A 24,160-nucleotide genomic window follows, 5' to 3' on the forward strand; every position below is an offset into this window, starting at 1 on the left:
ATTAGATGCGTGTTAGTGCCATTTTTATACATAAAAAATGTTATGTATATATGTTTTATGTAAATTTTATATATTTATAAATGTTTAAACACTTTAAAAACTAATGTATTTTAGTGAATTATCATCTAGAGAAGATGAAGACAGGCACAGTCCAAGAGTACAATTTAATGAACCCTAGAGCAGTATTTAAGCTTGATTCTTACTTTACCTATTACCAGTTGGGAATGAAGATGTGTCCATAAATAAAATCCTTACCTCTTCTGAGAACACCGAAGCAATCCGCGCCCAAAATAAACTAAAGACATAAAATTTTCACAAATTTCATTTTCTTGGATCACCATCTTCATTACCAGAAATTTATTCTCAGCTTCTGTAAAATCCTGCAATAACACACAATTAGGTTTGGTTGGTACGAAAAACATTCTGAGATTTACAATAAACAATTCTTTCCCAAGCTGAGGAAACTAAGGCAGCTTTAATGATGATCTAGTCCACTGGTTATATCTCTAAATCTCAGCATCCTTGTGTGTGATCACAAAGATAATGTACTTGATTTTAAAATATTTGTTTCCAAAAAACTCAGGATCTTCAACCATAAGTTCTACAAACGTCTCAAAGTGAAAGTATAAAAACAACAATTTATATATATAAATCTGACAACAGAATGCTGAAATAAAAGTTTTCTGATGACTATAGAGGCACAATTTTTTTATTATTTTTCATTTTCTTTCTTTGTCTTTTCTTGTTGGTAGTGCTGGTGTTTGAATTTGGGGGATAAGAGCTTGTGGTTTTTAGGCAAGTGCTCTATTACTTGAACCATGACCCCAGTACTTTTTGTTTTACGTTATTTTTCCAAATAAGGGCTCTGATTTATTCTAACAAGCCTCAGACTAGAATCCTCTCATCATGCCTACTACACATCTGGAATTATAGACTTATGTCAATATACCAGGTTTATTTGTTAAGGTGACATCACACTAACTTTTTCTCTGGGCTGGCTTCAAACTGCAATCCTCATAATATCCAGCTTTTGAATAGCTGGAATTAAATGATGTGAGCCACCACACCTGGTCTTATTTTTCTTCATAATCACAGCAAAATTTTTGCTATTTTTCCAAGAAATAATAGTAAGATGTCTTGACCATGCATATAATTCCTTTTGTGGAAGTAGCATCTTGATCACAAACAATATAGATTTAGAAGTAAAAATCTGGATCAGTTCTAACAGCTGTTTAGTAATAAGTAATAAAACAGGCATATGACATTAATCTCTCTAAAAAAAGTTGAAAAAATGCTGCATGGCCTTGTTTTAAAATATTGTCTATCACATCTCACTAAAAACAAACTATTATTACATGAAATTGTTAAAATGAAAAATAATATGTTACTTCACTGAACAAATCATATTTGTAAACTTAGTTTATGAAACCAAGTAGAGTATAGATTGGGAAGAAGAAAGTATAAAAAGAACAAGACAATATTAAAGTCAAACAAACAGTTAACTTCAGTATTTTAATTTTTTGTACTTCACCTTAGTTTTCAAACAATTGAGGTAAGGCAGGGTGCAGATGATTCACACCTCCTTGCTATTCAGGAGGCTGAGATCTGAGAATCATGGTTTGAAGCCAGCCTATCTCCAAATTACCCACCACAAAACCAAAAGTGGAGTTATAGCTCAAGTAATAGAGCACTCTGATTTGAACAAAAGAGCTCAGGGAGAATGCCCAGGTCATGAATTCAAACCCTAAAACCAGCATTAAAAAAAATTTCTGAAGTAAAACTCATATTTTACCAAACTGTAAGATTAAGACCAGAGAAAGTAAGCTACACTAAAAAACATATTGAAGTGTATTACATAAGTAAAAGAAGTTAAACAACTTTTTGTTTAACACAAATAATAAACATTTCAAAGTTAAATTAAGGACATTTTAAGAATATGAAGTTAAATCATCTAAGTTATAAGCTAATATTAATACCTTCTTCTTTGTCTTCAGTTTTATAATATAATCTTTAGCTTACTCAGTATTATAAATATAGGACAGAAAATTAATTGGATGCTTTCAATTTTTAAAGGTTTAAAAAAGCAACAACATACCTCTTTCTTTCCTCTTTCGGTGAGTGCTACCCCATACAAAAACAATAATGTCAAATAATAACCAATATTAATTTGATGTGCCTATAATGAAAAAGATATTAATAATTTATTTTTTTATTTTATTTTTTATTTTTTGGGTCCAGTCGTGGGGCCTGAGTGCTGTCCCTCAGCTCTTCAGCTCAAGGCTAGCACTCTACCACTTGGGCCACAGCGCCACTTCCGGCTTTTGTTTTCTTTTTGCTTTGTGGGGTGCTGAGGAATCGAACCCAGGGCCTCATGCATGCAAGGCAAGCGCTCTACCACTGAGCCACCTTCCCAGCCCCATAATAACTTAGACCAAGCTACTTTTCAGTAATAGTTAAATACCCTGTTCCACTTAATAACTGAAAATAGTAAAAATTCTTTTGCCACCTATTATTCAATAACTAGAGAAGCATTTTAGATACATTTGACAACTTGATCCAGAAGAGTAATTTGACTTAAGAAAACAAAAACACATACAATCAAAATTTGTCAATCTTTTCAAAAACTTCTCCCCATTATTTTGTAATATTTTAGGCACTGAGAACACTTTAGATAATATGAGTATCCAAGTATATACAAAGCACATTAAAAATATGATCACAAATAAAAGTACTTTACTATCCAAAGGAGGGCTTTATTATTACAGTATAAGGATGAAGTATATCAATGAAAAATTAAAGTGTATATATTTCATTCATTTAAGTAAAATCCAGATAAAGCTATGGAGATGATCATTGCTTAAGGATAAGAGAAGGGGAGAGGAAGAGAGAAGTGGTGAATATGACAAGGGAAGCGTGAGAGAGACATTTATTTTATTTTATTAGTTGTTACATTATGATAAAATGGCAAAGAAACTATACATACCTGTTCATAAAAAAATTAATGAAGTTCACCTGAGACTGCTATCCCTCCCTGCCCACAAAGTTAAAATTTGGAAGGTGTCCACATTTTGGTAGAAATTCCAATCTTCTCTAACTGTGTCTATGTCTAACTGGCTCACTGTGCTTAGATTATCTGCTCAAACAATACAATTTATGCTGAATACCTGAGAGATTCTTCTCATGGTCTGTAATTTTAGTATATAGCAGGCAGAAGGTTATTCTAGCTAATAAACAAACACCAAGAAAAATGTGGAACACTGAGTCTCTAATGGCTTACCCAGAACTGAAACTATACACGTGTGCTACATTTTGGTTGCAAAGGATGGGAGGAGAGGCAGTTTACCCTATGTGAATCCTTATCAGAAGAGAAAACATGAAAAAAAACCTATAAATAAATCCTTTCAGATTCCACATGTCTTTTCCCTTATGATCTGTTTTGTAGCTTTACTATGTCATTCCAAAGTAAATAAATTTTGGCCATCAATACACTCTGTTGATTGTAGTCCTTCTATTAAATCTTTTAACATGAGAGTTGTGCCACTTTCAATATCTGATTTTGATAATGTACTGTAGTACAGATGTAGTTATTGAAGGAACTGAGAAAAGGGCACCTAGATCTCTCTATGTACTTTTGCATTTTACAGTGGTAATTTTGTGAATCTATATCAAAATGAATTTTTTGCAATTATGGAGAAAAGTGTTTTCATGCTAAACAAACACCAAGTGAGATATTATTTTGTATTTTTTCTTAAAAAACAAACAAAAAACCCCAGCTTCATTCCAAGTCCGTGGCTTAGAAAAATTTAAGAGAAACATTCTTGAAAACAAGAGAAAATGCAGAGTTGTGGTAATGTTATAATTAGAATATAAAAAAAAGAGCAAACAACAACAACAAAAATAATCCTCTGGAAATTTAATGATACAAGCCTTTTCTCACCATCGTAACCTACTTAGCAAAGATGATTTCAAGCATTAGAAATGCATATAGAGATGCTGGTGCATACATCTCACCTACCCTCCAACCCACAACTGCCTCCTAAAAGGTGGTCTCGCCCTTATTGATAGTCTCTGGGACAAAGAGATACATTTGGATATAGAAGTAGGCTATTTTGCTTATGACAATCCCAACGATGCTTACAAATGCTACAGACAGAGAGAGATCTTCCATTTTTGTCTACAGATTCATCTGTAAAATAACAACTAACTAGAAAAAGTTAAGCTTTAGGCAACTATTAATGTAGATTTTATAATGAAATCTATATTATAAAATCTCATGAGGAAAAAACTAGGCATGCAGGCACCCCAGAAGTTCTGGGATAATTACAAACTTCCTTTCATTGTGCTTTTATATCTACATAGAACCCTCCTCCTTAAGAGTACGGTATAATGCTCTTTAAAATTCTAGACCTGAGAATATGATTGTTTTTTAAAGTTCCTCATATACCATTATAATGTGGAATTTGGTGTCTCTAGCTACTTTTTATGCTTTTTTTGTTGTTGTTGGTCATTGGACTTGAACTCTTCATGTACTGAAGTTATCCTTTCTCTTTACATGAAATGTATCCTTTGGCCAACAGCCCAGTTAGCCTTGAATTACCAATATTCTGCTCTCTACTTAATGAGTCCAATATTTTTGATTTCACATATAACTAATATGCAGCATTTCTCTATGTCTGACATGTAGTTTGAAATTGAATACTCCCATTTTTTAATTCAGAAAGCCCAATTTTCCTAATTCAAGTTTCTCTGAACTTAAGATGAATAATTTTGGTAGGGAAGGAAACTAGAATAAATTTATTACAGAGACTCAGCCATACTAGAAAGCAGAAAGACTCTAAATTTATTTTTAACCTTCTCTAGAGGAAAAGCAGAAAATTTAAATAGATGATCAATGGTGTTTTCTCATTGAAAAGTATTGCCTAAGTCTATTTCTTCAAACTTTCAAAGCAAAAACACTTACAGTATAATTCGTGGCTTGGATGTTCTTAAGTGCTATTTCTAGTTGTATTATCAAAAAACGTAAAGTTAAAGCAGGAACAATTTCTTCTCCATTCTGGTTGTTGTCTGTAACTTCTCTCTGTTGAAAATAATTTTAGTTAAAATTTTCTCTAAGAACAGTTACATACCCCTATTTATATTAAACAAAATGCATGCCCTTTGTAGAAAATTTGGATACATGGTTTAAAAAATTCTTATCACTGCTAGGTGCTGGTGACTCACGCCTGTAATCCTAGCTACTCAGGAGGCTGAGATCTGAGGATCACAGTTCAAAGCCAGCCTAAGCAGAAAAGTCCGTGAGAATCTTATATCCAATTAACCACCAGAAAACCACAAGTAGAGCCATAGCTAAAGGTGCTAGAGTGCTAGACTTCAGCAAAAGAGATCAGGGACAATGCCCAGGCCCTGAGTTCCAGGCTACCAATTTCTGTTTTTGGCTGTATCTAGGTGAATTCTAATATATAAAGGAAATATATGAAGGAAAATGGAGGCATTATTCAATTCAAGCTAGAATTCATCTCTACTATTGCAAATTATCTCAGTCAAGGTTATAATTATATATAACAAGCAATCTTTTTAGCAATGGCCTTTTAACCCTTGTAGAACTAAAAACTTTAGGCTATATTCAACCTCAAGAAGGACCAAAGGTAGTAGGACCATACGGTAGTTTACTATAGAGTTTGAATTTTTCATTTTGTTTGAATTCTTATTTGGTTTCATGAAAAATATTAATGATGTATTTTTTCCACAAAAAAGGCAAACAAAGTCTTTTCAAACAAATATATTGTCTTGTCCTGACCAACCATTAAGTGTTATAAAAAAGAGTGGAATACTTCTTTCAATTTTAAGAAATAGTTCTCTTACTATATTGGAAGTCAGCACAAATTATCATCTGAAAAACTATTTGTTACATGAAACTTACAATATATACTCTAGAATATTTAATTTACTCATAAATCCAAAAGTTTTGGATATTATTTTTAATCTTACTTTTTTGAAAAATGTTGTCAACATTTTATGAATGAGAAAAACAAAAGCATTCCTTTTCCCATATTAGAACATTTACAGGTGTTTGTGGAACTGAAACGAATCTTAGACTTTATAGTCCAAAGCTATGAAGTGCATTCCTATTATTATTCTTAAGAAGTTAGTACAATTTATTCTATTTAGTTCATTAAAAAAAATCTACTCAAAGTTGACATTGAAGCCCTTGACAAAAAGTAAGATAGATATTTTAGGACCTTAGCTACACTATATGGTTTTTAAATATTATATGTAGAGGACTACACTTCTGTCCCATAAACAAATTATAATGTTACCTGCATAGACTGGAATGAAAAATCTTCTTGTAGAAACTTCTTAATGTGGGGAACCACACCCTTTGGTAGAGTACTAACTGAACTTAATAACTTCTTCATTTCAAATAGCAGATTAATAGGGATAAGATCAGTAGATATGTCCTGTTTCTGTTTGTCCTAAAAGACAAACAGAAAAATTAAAATTTTACACAATTATATTCACAATATATTCTATGAAGAAAACCAGCAAAGGTGTTTTATAAAGAAGTTCTTATTATATAGACTTATAAAATACAAATAATAAAGTATCAAGTAACTGCTATTATAGAGATTACATACTAACATAAAACAAGAATCTCATTTGTGGGCTGGGAAGGTGGCTCAGTGGTAGAGTGCTTGTCTTGCATGCATGAGGCCCTGGGTTTGATTCCTCAGCACCACAAAAGCAGAAAAAGCTGGAAGTGGTGCTGTGGCTCCAATAGTAGAGCGCTAGCCTTGAGATGAAGAGCTGAGAGAAGTGCCCAGGCCCAGAATTCAGGCCCATGACTGACCAAAAACAAAAAAAAAATCTCAGTTGTCTTCTATCTTTCCTCCCTCCCTCCCTTTCACCTCCCCTCCCTTTTCCTCCTCTTCCTTTACTTTCCCTTTCCTCTACTCTCCTCTGCTCTTTTCTCTTTTCCCCTTTCTCCTTTCCTCTTTCCCCTTTCCCTTCCTTTCCTTTCCTAGAAGGAATCTATACTAGTGAACACTACAACTCAGCAACCCCACCAAACTTCCTTATTTGTCTTTTGGCATATCACAAACATACATATATGCAAAACACACACACATATAGAATATTATTTATTAAAAAGTTTCACTGGGTAGTTTCTGAAGTTAATATTTTTATCCATTTTATTATCTTCGCTATGAGAACTTCTAGGTCTAATTGAAAGGGACTAACTGGGCATGATTGATATTTCAGCGATGAAACCCATAGCAATTTGAACAAGAATAAAGTTAAGAATGTAATTTGTAAACAAAAATAAAATGATATCATGATTCAGAAAGAGATAAATTATCAGTAATCTAGGTACTTCAAAAATTGTTATTTATATGGTGAGTACAGTCATATATATAATAGTTAATGACAACTATATTGTAAAGCCCTGATGGATTGTTTATTAGCAATAGTTTGAGACATGTTTGTGGGTGAATCAATTAAAATTTTAATAATTCTAATTTCGAGTAAAAACTGGTGTTTTGAATGAAAATCTTGGTCTATGGAGGATTTGATTATGATCAATTTATATAATAAAGTAGAATGTAACTTTTTAGAATTTTTAATGTTAATTAGATTTAACATTACATCCTCTTATATAATTATACTTTTACTATGTAATTGTAAATTTACTGAAAGTTAAAAGTTAATAATAATTAAGATTAATCTCACCATTTCACTGGCTGATTTTTCTACTTTATTTTCCATTTCTTCCTTAATCTGCTCCTCCTCAACAGTATCCCTACTTTAAATGGAAGACAGAGGTGTATTAAAAAAAAATCTTCTCATAAAGGTAACAAGCAATGAAAAATATAATTAGGATTTTTGTCTGAAAGTCTCAGAATGATAGTAATGCATTTCTAATAATAATAATGATAGTAGTTTTCACATATCTATAGGGACTCCAGTTAATGAGAAGTTAGGCTAAATCCTTAATATATGCCAATAAAAAACTAAGCTGGGTGCCAGTGACTCATGCCTGTAATCCTAGCTACTCAGGAGGTGGAGATCTGAGGATCGAGGTTCAAAGCCAGACTGGGCAGGAAAGTCAGTGAGACTCTTATCTCAAATAAACCACTAGAAAACCCGAAGAGGCGCTGTGGCTCAAGTGTTAGAGCGCTTGCCTTGAGCTGAAGAGCTGAGGGACAGCACTCAGACCCAGAGTTCAAGCCCCAGGACCGAATAAAAAAAATAAAAAATAATAATAATAAAGTAAAAGTTGATGTGCTGTTTTATATGTGTGGAAGAAAAACAAAAATTAAATTGGCCTAGCTCCAAAAAAATCCTAATTATGTGTATGCTTAAGTTAAGCTCTGTAAAATTGTGATAAAGAACATCTACTTTACAGCATTGAGGTTTATATAAGTTAGCATTAAAACATTCAAAGTATCATCTTTTACATAGTAATTCTATATAAGTTCTTTTTAAAATACTATTTTGATGAAAATACCATATGTAGTATACTGTTGAATTCTTAGCTCTTTAGCCAGTATATAGTCCCTAGAGGACTTTTCATCTACTTCACAGTCTCCACTATCGATGATGCTAAACTGTTTTGAAGCAGAGGGGTATTACAATCATAACAGCATTCCAGGTTATGTGGAAAAATCAAATGTGTCCTTGTACTATGAAAATTCAGTTGATTTTTATCAACCTATTCCTTACCTCCCCAAACATTCTTCTTGCAGAGAATCCATGTTGGACAATATTCCTTTCTAAGTCTTAGATAAGTGCTTACAAATTTTACTACTACTGATGTTTAAAGCTGTAAGAAAAAAAAAAAGATACTTTTAGTAAGAAAGTAAGAGTTTCTTTTGTTCTATAAAACTGTACATGATCATTAAAAATTTTGAAGCTTGTATAAAGGAAAAAAAATGTTAGTTTTATCATCCAAATATAATTACTGCCTCTACCCATTTTTTTCCAGGCATACATGTATTTTACATGTATGCCTGGAATAAAATGCTCTGCCCCACCTTTTTCACCAATGAAAGTTCTAACAAAAGCATTGTTCTTATTACTTTATTTACCTAGTAAATATTCTCAATTGCTACACATGGTTAGTTGACTGGAGCACCCATGAATATTTTCTTATGGTTAAACAGAGTAGCTATCCTTTCAATATAAAAAATTCTAATTGCAACAATGAGATGTACAAGTCCTTATGTCGAAAACTTTACAACTTTGATGGGGGGAGGGGGAAGGAGGATTGGGTGAGGGGGGAAAGGGAGGAGGAGGATTGGGTGAGAGGGTGGGGGGGAGGATGGGAAGGGATGGGAAGTGGAAACAAAGGAAGGGTTGATAAGAAATGTAAAAAAAGAAAAGAAAAAAAAGAAAAAAAACGAACTTTACAACTTTGGCGTGGAGGAGGGGGAGGGGGGAGGATGGGGGAAGGAGTGAGATGGGAAGGGATGGGAAGGGGAAACAAAAGAGGTAATGCTTGGTAAGAAATGTACGCATTACCTTGCCCATGTAATTGTAAACCCTCTGTACGGTATTTTCACAATTAAAAAAAAAAGTCTCATGGGCTTTCCTGGCCAGGCTGGCTTTGAACCATGATCCTCAGATCTTAGCCTCCTGTGTAGGCATGAGCAACCGGCGCCCAGTTTTTGCCCTTTTTATTCTAGCTAATTCTAAAAGAACCTACTTTATAAAGTTACTTCCAATGTATCTGATTTTACCACAGAACATCAGAAATGACATCACTGCACACTTGTGTAATGCAATCATGTGCATGCATTTTAATGACTCAGATTTTGCATTGCTCTGTGAATCCATATCTATCCATCTGTTGTCTATCATTGCATATCTATCATCTATAAACCATCTATTCATGTCTCTGTTCTCTACTTCTCTCTACTATGTATCTTCATACATACAAGTCTATATACATATATAAATGCATATATAGACATATATATGTGTGTGTATATTATCACATATCTATTACGTAATCTCAGTATTTCAACTAATAAATATTTTCTAAGCCTGGAAAAAAAAAAAAGCTTGTCTATAACACTTTTCTATATCTATGCTCTTTCCTTACAATAAATTCTCAGAATTCTTAGGTCAAAAGATTTATTTTTTATTTTTTTGGCCAGGCACGAGTGGCTCACACCTGTAACCCTAGCTACTCAGAAGGCTGAGATCTGAGGATTGTGGTTTGAAATCAGTGCAGGAAGGAAATCCAATTAACCACCAGAAAACTGTAGTGGCATTGTGGCTCAAAGTGATAAGAGTGCTAGGTGAGTGCAGAAAGCTCAGACACAGTGCCCAGGCCTTGAGTTCAAGTCCCAAGACCAACAAAAAGAAAAGATTTTTTAAGCTTTCTGGAGCTTAATGGTTTCTGAAAAAAGTTTATACTAATTTATTTCTTATAGAGGTATATTTGTTCCTGCTTCAATTTCATTACTAATTACTTTGTATTATTTCCTTTTAATATAAAAGTAATTTCTCCCTAAAATGATGGTTATTATACAGCTTCTTAAGAGAAATGGTTTGTAAAGGGAAAAAAAGCTGCTTCACATTCTTCAGTTTAATTCTTTATGGACTTTTAAAAAGATGATTCCTGAAATAAAAATATACTGAGGTATGCCAAGAAAAACTATTCTGAAATTAGTTCCATTTGATCTTCTTTATCTGGTCAGTGTTTAGGCTTCTCACTTAGTACCCTTTGCTAGGCTTGCTTTCTTTTCTGATCTCTTTGTAAATCCAGGAAGGGTTACAACTAGCATATGTAAAGCTATTGTTAAGACCCTCCTATCACCAAAAGTCCCCCCCCCCCATTTTTAGGATGAAAGAAATATCTGAAGGATCTGAATCTTTCAAGCTTGAGGTCTTAGTATTTTCTTATTAGTGAGCTTAGAACAGGGAAAGAGATAACTTAGTTCTGGAAGTAATCCTGTGGAATAGTCTTCACAACACATATAATGTTTCCAATTTCTATACTTGACTAGCTCTCTAAACAATACAAAGTCCAGATAAAATAATTCTCCAACAATTTGATATTGATACTTTAGATACAAAAGTACAAAGATATATACATATACACATATTTTCTAAATTTTCTCATTTAGAAAAGCTCTCTAACCATTTCTTGTCTTCAATAAGAACACTTCTTTGCTGTGTTATGATTCACCTATGTAGAACCCAGTTTTCTTTTGTATATTACTTTATTTTACAGTTTAGTCTTATTTTAAAAACTCAGTAAACAACGTCATATTGAAATTTACATGCTGTTTAATTATTGCTGAAATAATGAAGGAGAAGAGATTGATTGGATAAACTGTGCCTTTCACATTAGGTCAGATCATCACTATTTCATTAATAAAGCTGTACAAGCAGCTTCTCAATGGCATTTTCACCATTTTCTACACAATTCCTTTTCTAGACAATTCCCTAATTTCCAGAATGCAGAAAATCTCAGGACAGAGACCTCCCTCTCTGATCATCCATCTTTTGCCAGTAACTGTACAGATCACAGCTAAGATGAAAAGAAAGGAGTATAATCTTCTGATTACAAGGTAAATGATAGAGGCCTCTGCTAAGCTATTCAGTGTTCAACTTTTTTTAAGTGCAAAATAAATAAATCAGAAGATATTTAGAACCTGAATTAACAGTTAATATAACCTAAAGGTGACTTTTGTTTGTTTGGTCCTAGTCCTGGACTTGAACTCAAAAGCCTAGGACTATCCCTGAGCTTATTTTTGGTCAAGGCTAGTACCCTACCACTTGAGCCACAGCTCAACTTTCAGCTTTTTAGGTGATTAAGAGTCTCAAGGATTTTCTGCCCAGGCTGGTTTCCAACTGCAATCCTCAGATCTCAGCCAAGAGTTACCAGGATTGTAGGCATGAACCAAATTGCCCAGCTCTGAGGATGAATCTCTGTGATATGCTGTTTCCCAGGAGAAAGGAATATAAATCTAATTTCCAGAAATTGAGCAGGGACATATTCAAACATTACCTTCAATAATGACAGCAGTAGCACTTTACAGACTTTCAGAGGAAGGCCCAAGTACCCAGCAACCAAAAGAAAGTAGCTTGCCAAATGTTACTCCTGTGCTTAAAAAAAGCTCAGTATTTTAAAAGGCACTAGAGGACACTAAAGCAAAGGGTGAATCTACTTTCTTCCATAGATTAATTTCACTAGCCCTTCCATGTCATTCATTGGGAGACAAAGTTTACTGTCTTCCTAAGAGACTGTTTCTCCACAGAAACTTATATAGGTTCCTGTTGGTTGATCTGATAAGAAGTTTAAGTTGTGAAATTTACAAGGAATTTAGTGTGTGTGTGTGTGTGTGTGTGTGTGTGTGTGTGTGTGTGTGTGTGTGTTGGTCTGATGAGAAGTTTAAGTTGTGAAATTTACAAGGAATTTAGTGTGTGTGTGTGTGTGTGTGTGTGTGTGTGTGTGTGTGTGTGTGTGTGTGTGTGTGTGTGTGTGTGTGTGTGTGTGTGTGTGTGTGTGTGTGTGTGTGTGTGTGTGTGTTGTATTTTATCCTTGAGCTTCTTTTGCTTAAGGCACACCACCACTTCTGGCTTTTTCTACTTACGTGGTACTGAGGAACCAAACCCAGGGCTTCATGCATGCTAGGCAAGCACTCTACCATTAAGCCACATTCCCAGCCCTGCCAAACTGATTTTATATGCAAGACATTTCTCATTGGCAAAAAATGAAGTATTACCATCTTTGACAAATAGTAAGATGCTAGTCTTATCATTCCCTCTGAGCTCTAGCAAGTTTTGGTTTTAATTCATAAATGTTTTGTCTTCATTTATAAAATTGTGCTAATTCACATTAAGATTCACTTACATGTGATACTGTTAACCTCCCCAAATTGTATAGATGAACATTTTGTAAAAACGTACTCAGAGGCCTATATCATTTAGGGGTCTAATTTGCCAAAAAGTTCAAAGACAGCTCAGGCAGGAAAATCTATGAGACTCATCTCCAATTAACCACTAGAAAACCAGAAGTGGTGCTATGGGCTCAAGTGGTAGAGTGCTTGTCTTGAGCTGAAAAGCTCAGGAACAGCACCCAGGTCCAGCATTTAAACCCCATGACCAACAACAACAACAACAACAACAACAAAAAGGTAATGGGATAAAAAACGTTTTATACATTTGGAAGTTGTGTGCATTGTTTAGACACATATATGCCTATTATAATATGAATGTATCATTCTTACCAGACCACTGCTAATAAAAAGCTCACGTTTCTGGGCTTGACATTTTAAAAAAGTTTTACAACTGCACATAGTACCAGACTTCTAAAAATATTATGTCTAGAAAGACTACAACATTGAATTAAATACACTCCTGAAGTGTATTTACTCTAACAAGTCTATGCATCTATCAAGCTGAATCTGCCAGCTAGATTTTACCAAAATTTTGGCTTAAACTGGAGATGTGAGATGTTAGGCTCACTTTAAGACCTGAAAACAGTTAAGTATTTTCTAGAAATATACAAGCCATTTTGGAATGGGAGTTCCATTTAACCAAAATTTTAACTATTGTTTAATCTGATTATGTCTGCTGCATAATAACGGCCATTTTTTTTAAATGTGGAAGGTTGTTTTAGTAGTTTGAGGCTACAATAACAAAGTACTATAGATTGGGTATCTAACAAGTACTGATGGAGGATCTTTTTCTGGTTGCTTATTACTGATTTCTGGTTATATCGCATGTTCTGAAAATGACAGATTTCTAAGGTCCCTTTTACAATCAGAGTCTTGAGTGCTCTGTTCTCATAACCCAGTTTACCTCTCAAAGACCCCCATCCCCTAAACCACTATATTGGAGGTTAGGAGTTTAACATAAGAATTTAAAGGGTAAGGATAAGGCTAGCTCATTGCATATGTGTTCTCTGGCTCCAGTATTCAATGTCTTTATTGTTCATGTTTGTGAGATTCAGGAAGATCAAAATGGCTAAGGTAATCAGGTCAAATTCAAGGGCTAAGAAGTTGAACAAATTAAGTTGTATTTATCTTCATGGCATGGTAACAAAACAAACTTACCTGCCCTATAAAAAGATTGCTCAGGCAAACTTTAGGACTAATGAGTGATGGGTAGAAAATCTTGCAAAAGTTATCAGAAAAATTGATTTCATTTTTCTGCCTCCCCTCCCCAACCCAACTGCTATCTCAACTTTGTCACTTTACAAGCATCAATGTTAGCTCTATCTTGCAACTCAAGGTAAGAAGAGGCTTGAAATATATACCCATTGCCTCTTTTTACAAATCAATATAGGACATGTGTCCGCCTAAAATAAAATTAGCATCTTGTCATAAGGGTGAGAGTTCTGGTTTTTGAGATAGTCTCAATATGTAGTTCAGGCTGTCCCCAAACTCATGTTCCCTCTTCTTCAGACTTCTTGTGTTGGATTTACTGGCTTATGCTACAACATTCTAACCTAGAATTTACTTTAAAATTCCAGATAATAAATTAGCCATTGTTCTCAAGTATTTAAAAGTCTGTTAAAACCACTCTCTAGAAATGTGGGTAGGCACAAGGAGATAACTAATATGCTACACCTAAGCCATCTCTAAGAGAAATACCTGAAGCAACATAGAAATGATTGTCACTGCAGTTAGATAAGATGACAAAAGGAAAAGATGAGACAGGCAGGGAATGGACTCTTGTATGTACTTGGTCCTCCTACTACCAATGATAGTCTCCTTATCTTTCTCCTTCTCATTATACTCAGATAAGAAAACTAGCTGCTCACTGTAGGCACACATTTGTAATATGTTGAAAAGATAGTTTATGCTTTTGGTTATAATTTCTTTTCTACAATTATATGCATCAACTAATTTCTTAGGATTTTATCAGCTCCTATTTGCTGGGCTCTCTTAGCTACATTACCATATCCACCAGATAAACATCTAATCTTCACACAACTCTGAATAATCAACATTAACTGCAACCCATTTAAAAATAATAAAACTTAAGGGCTGTCATTGTTAACAAATCAGTAAGAGCAGGTACTCACGCAAATTGTTCTTTTCCATATGTTCCATTACTTCTAGTTTCGTGATTTTGGAGTTGGTAAATACACAAACACAATCACAAACAAAACCATTTACATGATTTATTAGCCAACAAATAATACAGTAAATATAATTAATCATGCTAATGATTAATTAAGAAGTCCAAATTTTTTGGTCACATAACCCTAAAAGAGCAAAAGACTGAAAATACACTGAAACATGAAAATCAGTTCACTTATTAACTTTATGATGGTATTAATATAAAGAATGAGAGAAAAAAATGTCCTAATATTTGTTCCCATAACCAGTATATACTTTCATAAGATCACTGATGTGTGCTTTTCCAGGCAACGATTGTCCTAGAAAATGGTTCTACACTGAAATTCAAACAACATGGTCAAAATACTTTATGTACATATGAAAGTAGAACAATTAAATTTGTTGGTACTGGACGGAGATGAGGGAATGTGACAGACATGGACATGTCAAAATGAAAATCTTTGTACAACTAATTGATACTAATATAAAAATTTAGTAGAAGGGCTGGTAGTATGTGACCTAGTGGTAGAGTGCTTGCCTAGCATGCGTGAAGCTCTGGGTTCAATTCCTTGGTACCACATAAACAGAAAAAGCTAGAAGTGCTATAGCTTAAGTGGTAGAGCACTAGCCTTGAGCACATAGAGACTCAGGGACAGAGTCCAAGCACTGAGTTCATGCCCCAGGACAGGAAAAAAAAAATAGAATCTATATTTTAAATAACCAGAAGCTTTAACATGAGCTTTAACATATACACAGGACTTTACTTTGTACAAAGTAGGTGGGTCTTCAAGAAATAGTACTCATAATTAAAAATAACTGTCCTCTAACTTAAAATGTCACTTTATCTAGAAAACAACTCATAAAATGTGTATAAGTTGTGTAAAAAATTTTTTAAAAATGAGATTTTTGACTCTGGGATATATAAGAGAAGAAAACATCTACCCAAACTATCCATGACTTACACTTTTAACCTAGAGATAAATCCTGTGACATATATGCAAAGAATTATTAGAAATTATTTGGAGAAAGAAATGCTACATTTTAACAAATCATTTAGAGCAGAAGTAAATTTTAATATTTGATAGTTGGGAAAGGTATAAGAAAATAGGCAGAAACCATGTATCGACAGGAATACCTGAAAAATGTTTCCTTAAGCAATTTTATTCTAAAAATATAATAGAGTATACTTACATAAATCTAGATGGCTTAAGTCATTCAATAGACATGGATTCTTGATACAATAGAAGAGATTGACACATACATGTTTATGAGACTGTATGTATGGCATGCCATACTGTTTTAAAGTAAACTTTTTATGAGTATTAGCACACTATAAAATTATAAACATTTTTTTCTTATTTTTTTAAATAGGTCATGGGGCTTGAACTCTGGGCCTGGGTGCTATCCCTCAGCTCTTCAGCTCAAGGCTAGCACTCTACCACTTGAGCCACAAAGCCACTTCTGGTTTCCTGGTTGTTAACTAGAGATAAGTCTCATGGACTGCCCGGGCTGGCTTTGAACTGTGATCCTCAGATCTCCACTTCCTGAGTAGCTAGAATTACAGGTGTGAGCCACCAGTGCCCAGCTATACATATATTTTATAAATACATATGCAGTAATATAATTCTCATCATTACTAAGTAGGTACCATGCATAATTTTATAGCTATATTTTTATAGGATGTTGTTAGTTTTATTATACAAGCATAACCACAAACACAGTATTAATGTATTGCTTTACACACAGATGTCACTAGTCATAGGAATTTTGCAACTCTATTATGATCTTATGAGACTTTCACATTTGTGATCTATCATTGACCAAAAGGTTGCTAATGGCACAGAACTATAATTGTAACAGAAAAGTCTGTTTGCTTTTCAGGTTGTTGTTTTGTTTTGAGTTGTTAAGTTATACAAATTTTGTTTCCTGGTTCTGTATAATATTAATATCTGAATGTTGATTTTGTTTGTTTTCTATAGTGGCCCAAGTTATTTAAATGACTCCATGCTTAGACCTTTGCCCATTTTTACCACTGAATTTCTCTGCCTTGAGTTTTTGGAACCTAGCCACTAAGACTTGTTGTATTTGGTATTAATGCTTTCTGAAAAGTCTCTTAATTTTATACTTGGCCTTATGCCCTTACTAGATCATAAGTCACACATAGACAGGAAATCTCATTTTTGTAATATTTTTGTGTCCTCAGTGCCTAGAACAGCACTTGATATAGTTTAAGTATGAATTATTGGCTTAAAGAATGCTATCTATCTATTGCATACCAAAAACCTCAGAAGGCAGAAACAGAGGAAGCCCAAGGGTTGATTAAGATTGACCTTAACACAGAGTCCTTCTTGGGTTCCTTCCAAGATAGTAGGCTGGGCAATGGTGGATCATGTTTACAATCCTATTTGGCAGAATGACACAAGAGGATAATGGTTTAAGGCTAGCCCATGAAGAAAAGTCCTTAAGACCCCCCCACCCAGCACACACACACACACACACACACACACACACACACACACTCTTCAACTCATAGCGGCACAGTAGCAGAACTCTATAATCCTATGTCATGTGGAAAAAATTGGGAGAATTATGGTTCCAGGCCACCCTAGGTAGAAAAATCCTCCAGACTCCATCTCAGTGGATTAAAGCTGGATACAGTGGCATAGTAACTAGAATCACAGCAACAACAGGAATCCTGGATGAGGAGAATCACAGCAAGACTCTACCTCAAAAGTAACCACTAAAAAACAGGGCTGGAGGGGTGGCTCAAGTGGGAGAGGGCCATCCTACCAAGGCAAGGATGTGATAGTGATAGGATAGTTATTTCTACATCACATAAAGGGAGTTTGATATCTTTCTTCAGCCCCAATTTCTTCTTTAATTACCAATAAGAAATTTGGTTCTCTCTTCTAGAAGCTCCTGGATGTTTTATGAACACCTCAATATTAAAAACAGAACTCTAGTTGGGCATTAGGAGGCTGAGATCTGAGGATCACAGTTCAAAGCAGCCCTAGCCGGAGTGTCTGTGAGACTCCAATTAACTATCAAAAAGCCAGAAATGGCACCGTGATTCAATCAAAGTGTTAGAGTACTAACTTTGAGCACAAAAGCTCAGGTACAATGCTCAGGCCCTGAGTTTAATTCCCAGGATCAATGCATGTGTAAGCATGTATACACAATACACACACAGAGCTACAAACAATCCCCTCCCCAGAACTCCAGATATTTCCCCTCCCCACAAAATGTCTGAACAGAAGTACCCAACCATGTCAAATCTAGATCAATCTATTTCGGCCAACCCACAATTTTATGGGCAAGAAATAAATACTTCTGGTGTTAACCATCAAGTCTAAGCAAAATCCAATTAATACTCTAAAATTAGAACCAAGAATTGTAATACTTCAATCTTTAGTCACTATTCCTTTTCCCCTTTCCTCCCACCACATATTAACTTGCATATATTTGCCTGTTTGCCCTAGGTACTGTTTATATCTGTCAATAAAATAAAAATTTACATGGACAGAAAGTTTTATCTATTTAATTCATTGCTGTGTCCTCAGAATTAAAAAAAAATACATATACTCAAATGTTTATTTAAGTACAGGGTAGCTGAATGAACAATTAGCTCTCTGTTAGCAACCCTGGTATAAATCCCTTATTATAGCATTCAATATTCTACAAACTGCAGCTCTTTAAAGATCGTATTTCTTGTCTTCACTCATTCAACATGACTCAAATCATTGGTACAACAGATTGATACTTTTTATTTGATTATTCAGTACTGAAGAATTTCTAGAATTAGGAATTTCTAGAAGAGATAAAGGAATTAAACAGCCATAAAATTGTGGTGCATAAGATTGTGGTGCATGATCCCAAGTGCCACTTCCTTCCTTCAAGACTGCTACTGAACTATTATAGCAGGCACTCGAGTCTTTCATATTTCATCTTAAAATAAACATGCTCCTAAAACTTTTTTTTTCTAATAGCACTTACTTTGGTTTCCTAATAAACTCTAGCCTCTTTGACAAAGAACTGGCGCTCAGTAAATATTGATACATGAATATATTTACCTGTCTGGTTAAAATGATTATATATACTTTATGCATACACTACATGTACACACACCTAAAGTTTTTTAGGGTAAAAATGTATATACTTCCGTGAGCCATTATTAAAACTCCTTGGCATATCATGATAAAAAAAAAAAAAACTAAAAAGGAAACACAAAGAATAACAGGAAAGTAAACCTGCCTCTGGTAAGTAGAGGCTGAGCTAACAAGGAAGGAGGATGAATATGGCTGAAGTGATTCATTTCATTTATGAAAAATAGAACAAAAAAAACTGTTGAAATTCTTTTAAGAAATGTGGGGGGGGGTTAAGAGAGAGTAGTAGGAGTGAAGTTGGTTGGAATACGTGTGTGTATGTATATATATATATATATATATATATATACACACACACACACATATATGTATATATACAAATGTGTGTATGTATGCATGTCTATGAAGGCCTAATTGGTACAACTGATGTACTTTTAAACAAATAAATAGATTCTTCAGCATAAAGCAAGTACTTTCTAGGAAAAAAATGCAAAATGTAAATATATTAAGACTTCATAGGATAGAATAAAGACAAAGTAAAATTACTAATTCTAAAATAAAAGGAAAATAAGAATATAACAAAAGGCAAGTTGGTTTTTGAGAGTTGAGTAAAATTCTCTTAAAAGTCCAACAAAAGAAAAAACAGGTAACATTGCAATGAAAAGGAAAATTTAAACCTACAAAAATATTAAGAATATTAATGGAATACTTCATATAATGTTACAGCAACAAGATTAGCCACAAAAATAGTATGCTAAATATTTTCTAATTAAATTTTTAAAAGGTAGAAGCATTATCTGAACTATAGTCACAATAGAAATTCAAATATATCATAATGCATACTACTAAACTGCTATCAGGCTTAATTTTATAAGCTAGATCAGATAATTACTATTATAATTCTCATTATTCCATCATTAAAAATTATGGAAGTCATTTTTCTAAAGTTACACATAACCTATATTACAAATGGAAAAATTAGGGAAAAAAGTCACTAAAAACTCCATTAAGAGCATAAATATAAAACATCAGAAAATTAAAACCTGTAGCATAGCAAATCTATAGTTTATTATTACTGGCTATATGACCCTGACAAATTACTTCACCATTCTATGTCTTTGTCTTATCTGTAAAATGATGATCATCCTAATTTAGTATGGGGCTGTTATAGAAAGTCCTTATAACGGTGCTTGTAATTAATAGTTATTATTATTATCTAAGAACAGAAAAGCAACATGAGTCCTGAATTATTTTTAAGAAGGAAAACAAAATGCATGAATGTGAACATCTGTTAATAGTTAGCAAGTGTTTTCTTAAACATGATAAAAATATCTAACACAATTCAACAATACAAATTATACTGTTTTAAAATACTGGGTTAATCTTATTATATTATTAAAGATACTCAATATTATCACTAGTTCTCATGCTATACAGACTACAATACCATAACCTGTAAAATATTGGGAGATGAAATTATTAAAAATAATATATAGGTAAGACTGAGAACAAAATCATATAGAATGAAAGATTTTAATAGTTGTCTTAAAGATGTACCAATAATTGGTACATTTATGTTAGAAATAAGAACAATTTTTTTCTTTGTTTTTGTTTTTGGTCGTGGGTCTTGAACTTTGGGTCTGGGCGCTCTTCCTGAGCTCTTCAGCTCAAGGCTGGCGCTCTACCACTTGAGCCACAGTGCCACTTCTGGTTTTCTGGTGGTTTATTGAAGATAAGAGTCTCACGGCCTTTACTGCCCAGGCTGGCTTTGAACCTCAATCCTCAGATCTCAGCCTCTTAAGTAGCTAGAATTACAGGCCTCAGCCACCAGTACCCAGCTAAGAACAACAACAAAAAAAATTAAACCAAGTCTTGTCACAATAACAAAAGTTTTATAGTACTTAGAAATAAACTTAATGATAATGGTACAAGAGTATATATAATTTCATCCACCAGCAATTGTACCCTGAATACTATTAACTAGCTCGGCAGTATCTGTATCTTCTCAGAAACCTAGAAACTTGGAATCCATTCTACACTCTTACCCTCTTCATATCCAGTTATGAAGTCCTGCCTACTTACCCTTACAAGTAGTTCTGAAATGTTTAACTGTCATTCTACTTCAATTATCCTAGTTATTCTTTGTAAAGACTCTACTAAATAATTCTTTCTACTTAAAGCCCTATTCCTCACAAAATCACAGCCTATCTAGTTACCAGAATATTCTATAATACAAAGTGACTAGACCAGTTCAAAAACAGAGATCATCTACCACTGCACTCAAGAGTTCAAGCTCAAGATTTTAGCTACCTAAGTTATTTGGACCAAGGATCAATTTCCTTTTCAGTTTTTGAGGAACTAAAAGTATGGCTCTGTGATTAGAATATGGAAGTATCATTGACTAAAGATGCCAGTGCTTCTCACAACTATAAACATACATTTTTATATTAATTAAAATATACAGAATGAAGTGCAAAAATTAAGTGACTGTTTAAGTTAAATGACCCTTACATCATCCTCAACATGAGGCTGATGATTTATAGGTAGGTGACACTACCTTTCTTCACATTCCATTTACTATCACCTATAACACAGAGAACCCAATTATGTCAGTCAAGTCGATTCTTTACTCTGATTAATTCGACAATGGTCTTCAAGACCATCACATGATCTCACCTGTACAGTTCAATTACTGTCATCCTCACTAGTACCTAGTAGATTGTAGAATCTAAATGAGTGAACAATCCTGTGTTAACAGATTCTAGTCATCCTTTATGAAAAGACTGAAGCACTAGCAAACGGTCAAAGATACACAGCTAGGAAAGGCAAGCTATACACTCTGCTATCACAAATGGTGCTGCTCATTTATGTGGGTTATAAAATAGTTTCTATTGAGACTACTTCCCTTTCCCCACAGTTCCTTCACTAGGGAGGATAGTTCCCATCTTCCTTCCCTGACTGGCAAACCCCTAGCCACATGCCAACTACGTTCACTAACTGCAGCATGGAATAATTCATGGACATGCATCTAGGCTAATCCCCCATTTTCACCTGACCGTCTCAAACTGACCGAACGTTTTACAAAACGTACTGATGCAAACATTTGCATCCGATTACCGACCACGACTTCCCATTAAACTATTAGGCCAGCTACCCGATTTCTTAGTCTCTTCTCCCACCTGACTTTAAAGCTTTATTCCTGGTTGCATTATTATTTTAGACACAAAACTCCCCCAACCAATCAGTTACTGACTCACTCCGTTAAGGACACAGGCGGAATTTTATCTCTGATCCAAACCCGCCAACATGTGCCATGTCCACCATCCATCCACCAGGCCAGGCCGGACCCCGCACCTCGGGTGGGCACACACCCTGCGGGGCCCGGCCCGCCTGCGGCCACCGCACCCCCAGGAAGCGCTCACGAACCAGGTCTGACCCACGGCACTTTAAGGAGCTACCGAACCCCCAGAGAGCCCGGGCTTTACGCTGAGACGCTCGTTTCTAGGCACCAGGGGGCGGGTGTCCTAGAGGTTTAAAGAGGCCCCGCCCAGGCCGCTTCAACATCCAGAGCCCAAAGATTCTCTCCAGAAATCCTCACCGTTCTTAGACTAGGGGAACCGACCATTTCTCAGGTGGAGCAACGAGGCACCAACGAAAGCCCGGGCCTCTGGCATAAAAGCCGACGACCCTACTGGAGCCCACAGACGAACAAGGACCCCGGGCGCCTGCCTAACCGCCCCTCCACAGGTTGAGCCCTAGCCCCGATCTCGCGAGATTTCTCCTCACGGATCTCAGGCTGAAATCTCGCGGCTTCGCGGGGGTCTGGGGGGGTGGTTCAGGAGCGGGCCGCTTCCAACCTGCAGACCTCGACCCACCCTGGGCCCACCCCCGCCCGTTTTAGAGACCACTCCGCTAGGATGCCTAAAACTTCCGGTGCCTGGCCGGAACCGGAAGCACTTGAACTAGGGGGGGTGGAGGAGGAGCAGGAGGCGGGGCCTAAAAGTCAAAAAAGCGCGGTGAAAGCCGGGGCTCTGAGCGGACCTGAGGTGGTGGGTGACTCCCCAGCCGCGGCCGCGGCCCTTTCCGATGGACTCCACCGCCTGCCTCAAGTCTTTGCTTCTGACCATCAGTCAGTACAAAGCCGTTAAGTCAGAGGCGAATGCCACGCAGCTTCTGCGACATTTGGAGGTGAGGGATTTCGGGTTCCGGCCAGACTAGCTTCATCGGCTCGTCGACGTCGATTCTCGGGAGGGCCGGGGAGTGAAGGTGCAGCCCGGGAGAGCCGGGGGAGGGCCGGGGCCGTCCGGGCCGCCCCAAGCCGGGGAGGGCCGCGGCCGCGCTGCTCGCCCCCGGCCCGGGAGGGACGTGGCCGCCCTGGACTCCCTAAGCCGCGGAGATCCAGGGCCGCCCTGGACGCCCCACGCCCGGGAGAGGCGGGGCCGTGTGCCGGTCGCTCCCAGCTGTCTTGAACTGTCGAAGACCGGGGAGTCGCGAGTGGCCGAGGGCCCACCCAGGCCGGGACGAGGGTGGGGACACTGAGGACGGGGAAGTGTGGGCTGCACGCACTCGCCTTCCTCCTCTCCTTGTTTTGCTTATTGACAGTGTACAGTTGAGCTCGGTTTTGCCCTAAAGAAACAATCTCAGCGCTGGTTGCCTGTGAACTGGGTTCCCTGTGTTGAATTCGAACGTGAAGTTGTCATTCCAGCTTTCTTTGAATAGGGAAGCCACCACCCTCAATAGCTCTCTGTGCACCTGACCTATAACGTGATGTTTATCTAAGTGAGCTCCAAGAAGTGGGAACAAGAGGTGTTTTTTTTTTTAATGTCCGATTTGCGGTTCTTTTTTTTTTTTTTTTCTCTTTTGTAGCTGTTTTTGATTTCTGTACCCTTTGTCTTATAAGTAAGTTTATCTAATTTGGGGAACGGAAGAGGAGGCACAGAAATGGTGGGACAAAAGGCGAACTAATTCAACAGCGAT

At 35.9% G+C, this 24,160-nt stretch overlaps 2 protein-coding genes across 12 annotated transcripts in view; one reads left to right on the forward strand and one right to left on the reverse strand.

The window, feature by feature from the left end:
* The window catches only part of Dzip3 (DAZ interacting zinc finger protein 3), a 71,927-nt gene extending 49,018 nt beyond the window's left edge, over positions 1–22,909 (reverse strand). Inside the window, exons 1-7 of one of the 9 annotated variants that reach the window (XM_070030285.1) lie at positions 22,782–22,909; positions 8,722–8,821; positions 7,729–7,798; positions 6,318–6,473; positions 4,961–5,077; positions 2,096–2,176; positions 256–380 (exon numbers count right to left, since the gene is read on the reverse strand). In XM_070030285.1, coding sequence (XP_069886386.1) covers positions 256–380; positions 2,096–2,176; positions 4,961–5,077; positions 6,318–6,473; positions 7,729–7,798; positions 8,722–8,753 — 581 coding nt within the window. In that variant the 5' untranslated portion in view covers positions 8,754–8,821; positions 22,782–22,909. Of the gene's footprint in view, positions 1–255; positions 381–2,095; positions 2,177–4,960; positions 5,078–6,317; positions 6,474–7,728; positions 7,802–8,721; positions 8,822–15,043; positions 15,082–22,440; positions 22,649–22,781 lie in introns of those variants that run through there. The other 8 variants (XM_070030287.1, XM_070030281.1, XM_070030288.1 and 5 more) reach the window with 8 other exon arrangements.
* Positions 22,910–23,058: 149 nt separating this feature from the next.
* Positions 23,059–24,160, forward strand: part of Cip2a (cellular inhibitor of PP2A) — a 34,961-nt gene continuing 33,859 nt past the window's right edge. For 2 of the 3 annotated variants that reach the window (XM_070030291.1, XM_070030292.1), the window contains exon 1: positions 23,059–23,371. In XM_070030291.1, the coding sequence (XP_069886392.1) occupies positions 23,270–23,371 (102 nt within the window). In that variant the 5' untranslated portion in view covers positions 23,059–23,269. The remainder of the gene's footprint in view (positions 23,372–24,160) is intronic. The other variant, XM_070030293.1, reaches the window with a different exon arrangement.

This window comes from Dipodomys merriami, unplaced genomic scaffold (assembly GCF_024711535.1).
Source record: "Dipodomys merriami isolate MVZ:Mamm:240054 unplaced genomic scaffold, mDipMer1.0.p SCAF_2, whole genome shotgun sequence".
In the NCBI taxonomy this organism is placed as follows: domain Eukaryota; kingdom Metazoa; phylum Chordata; class Mammalia; order Rodentia; family Heteromyidae; genus Dipodomys; species Dipodomys merriami.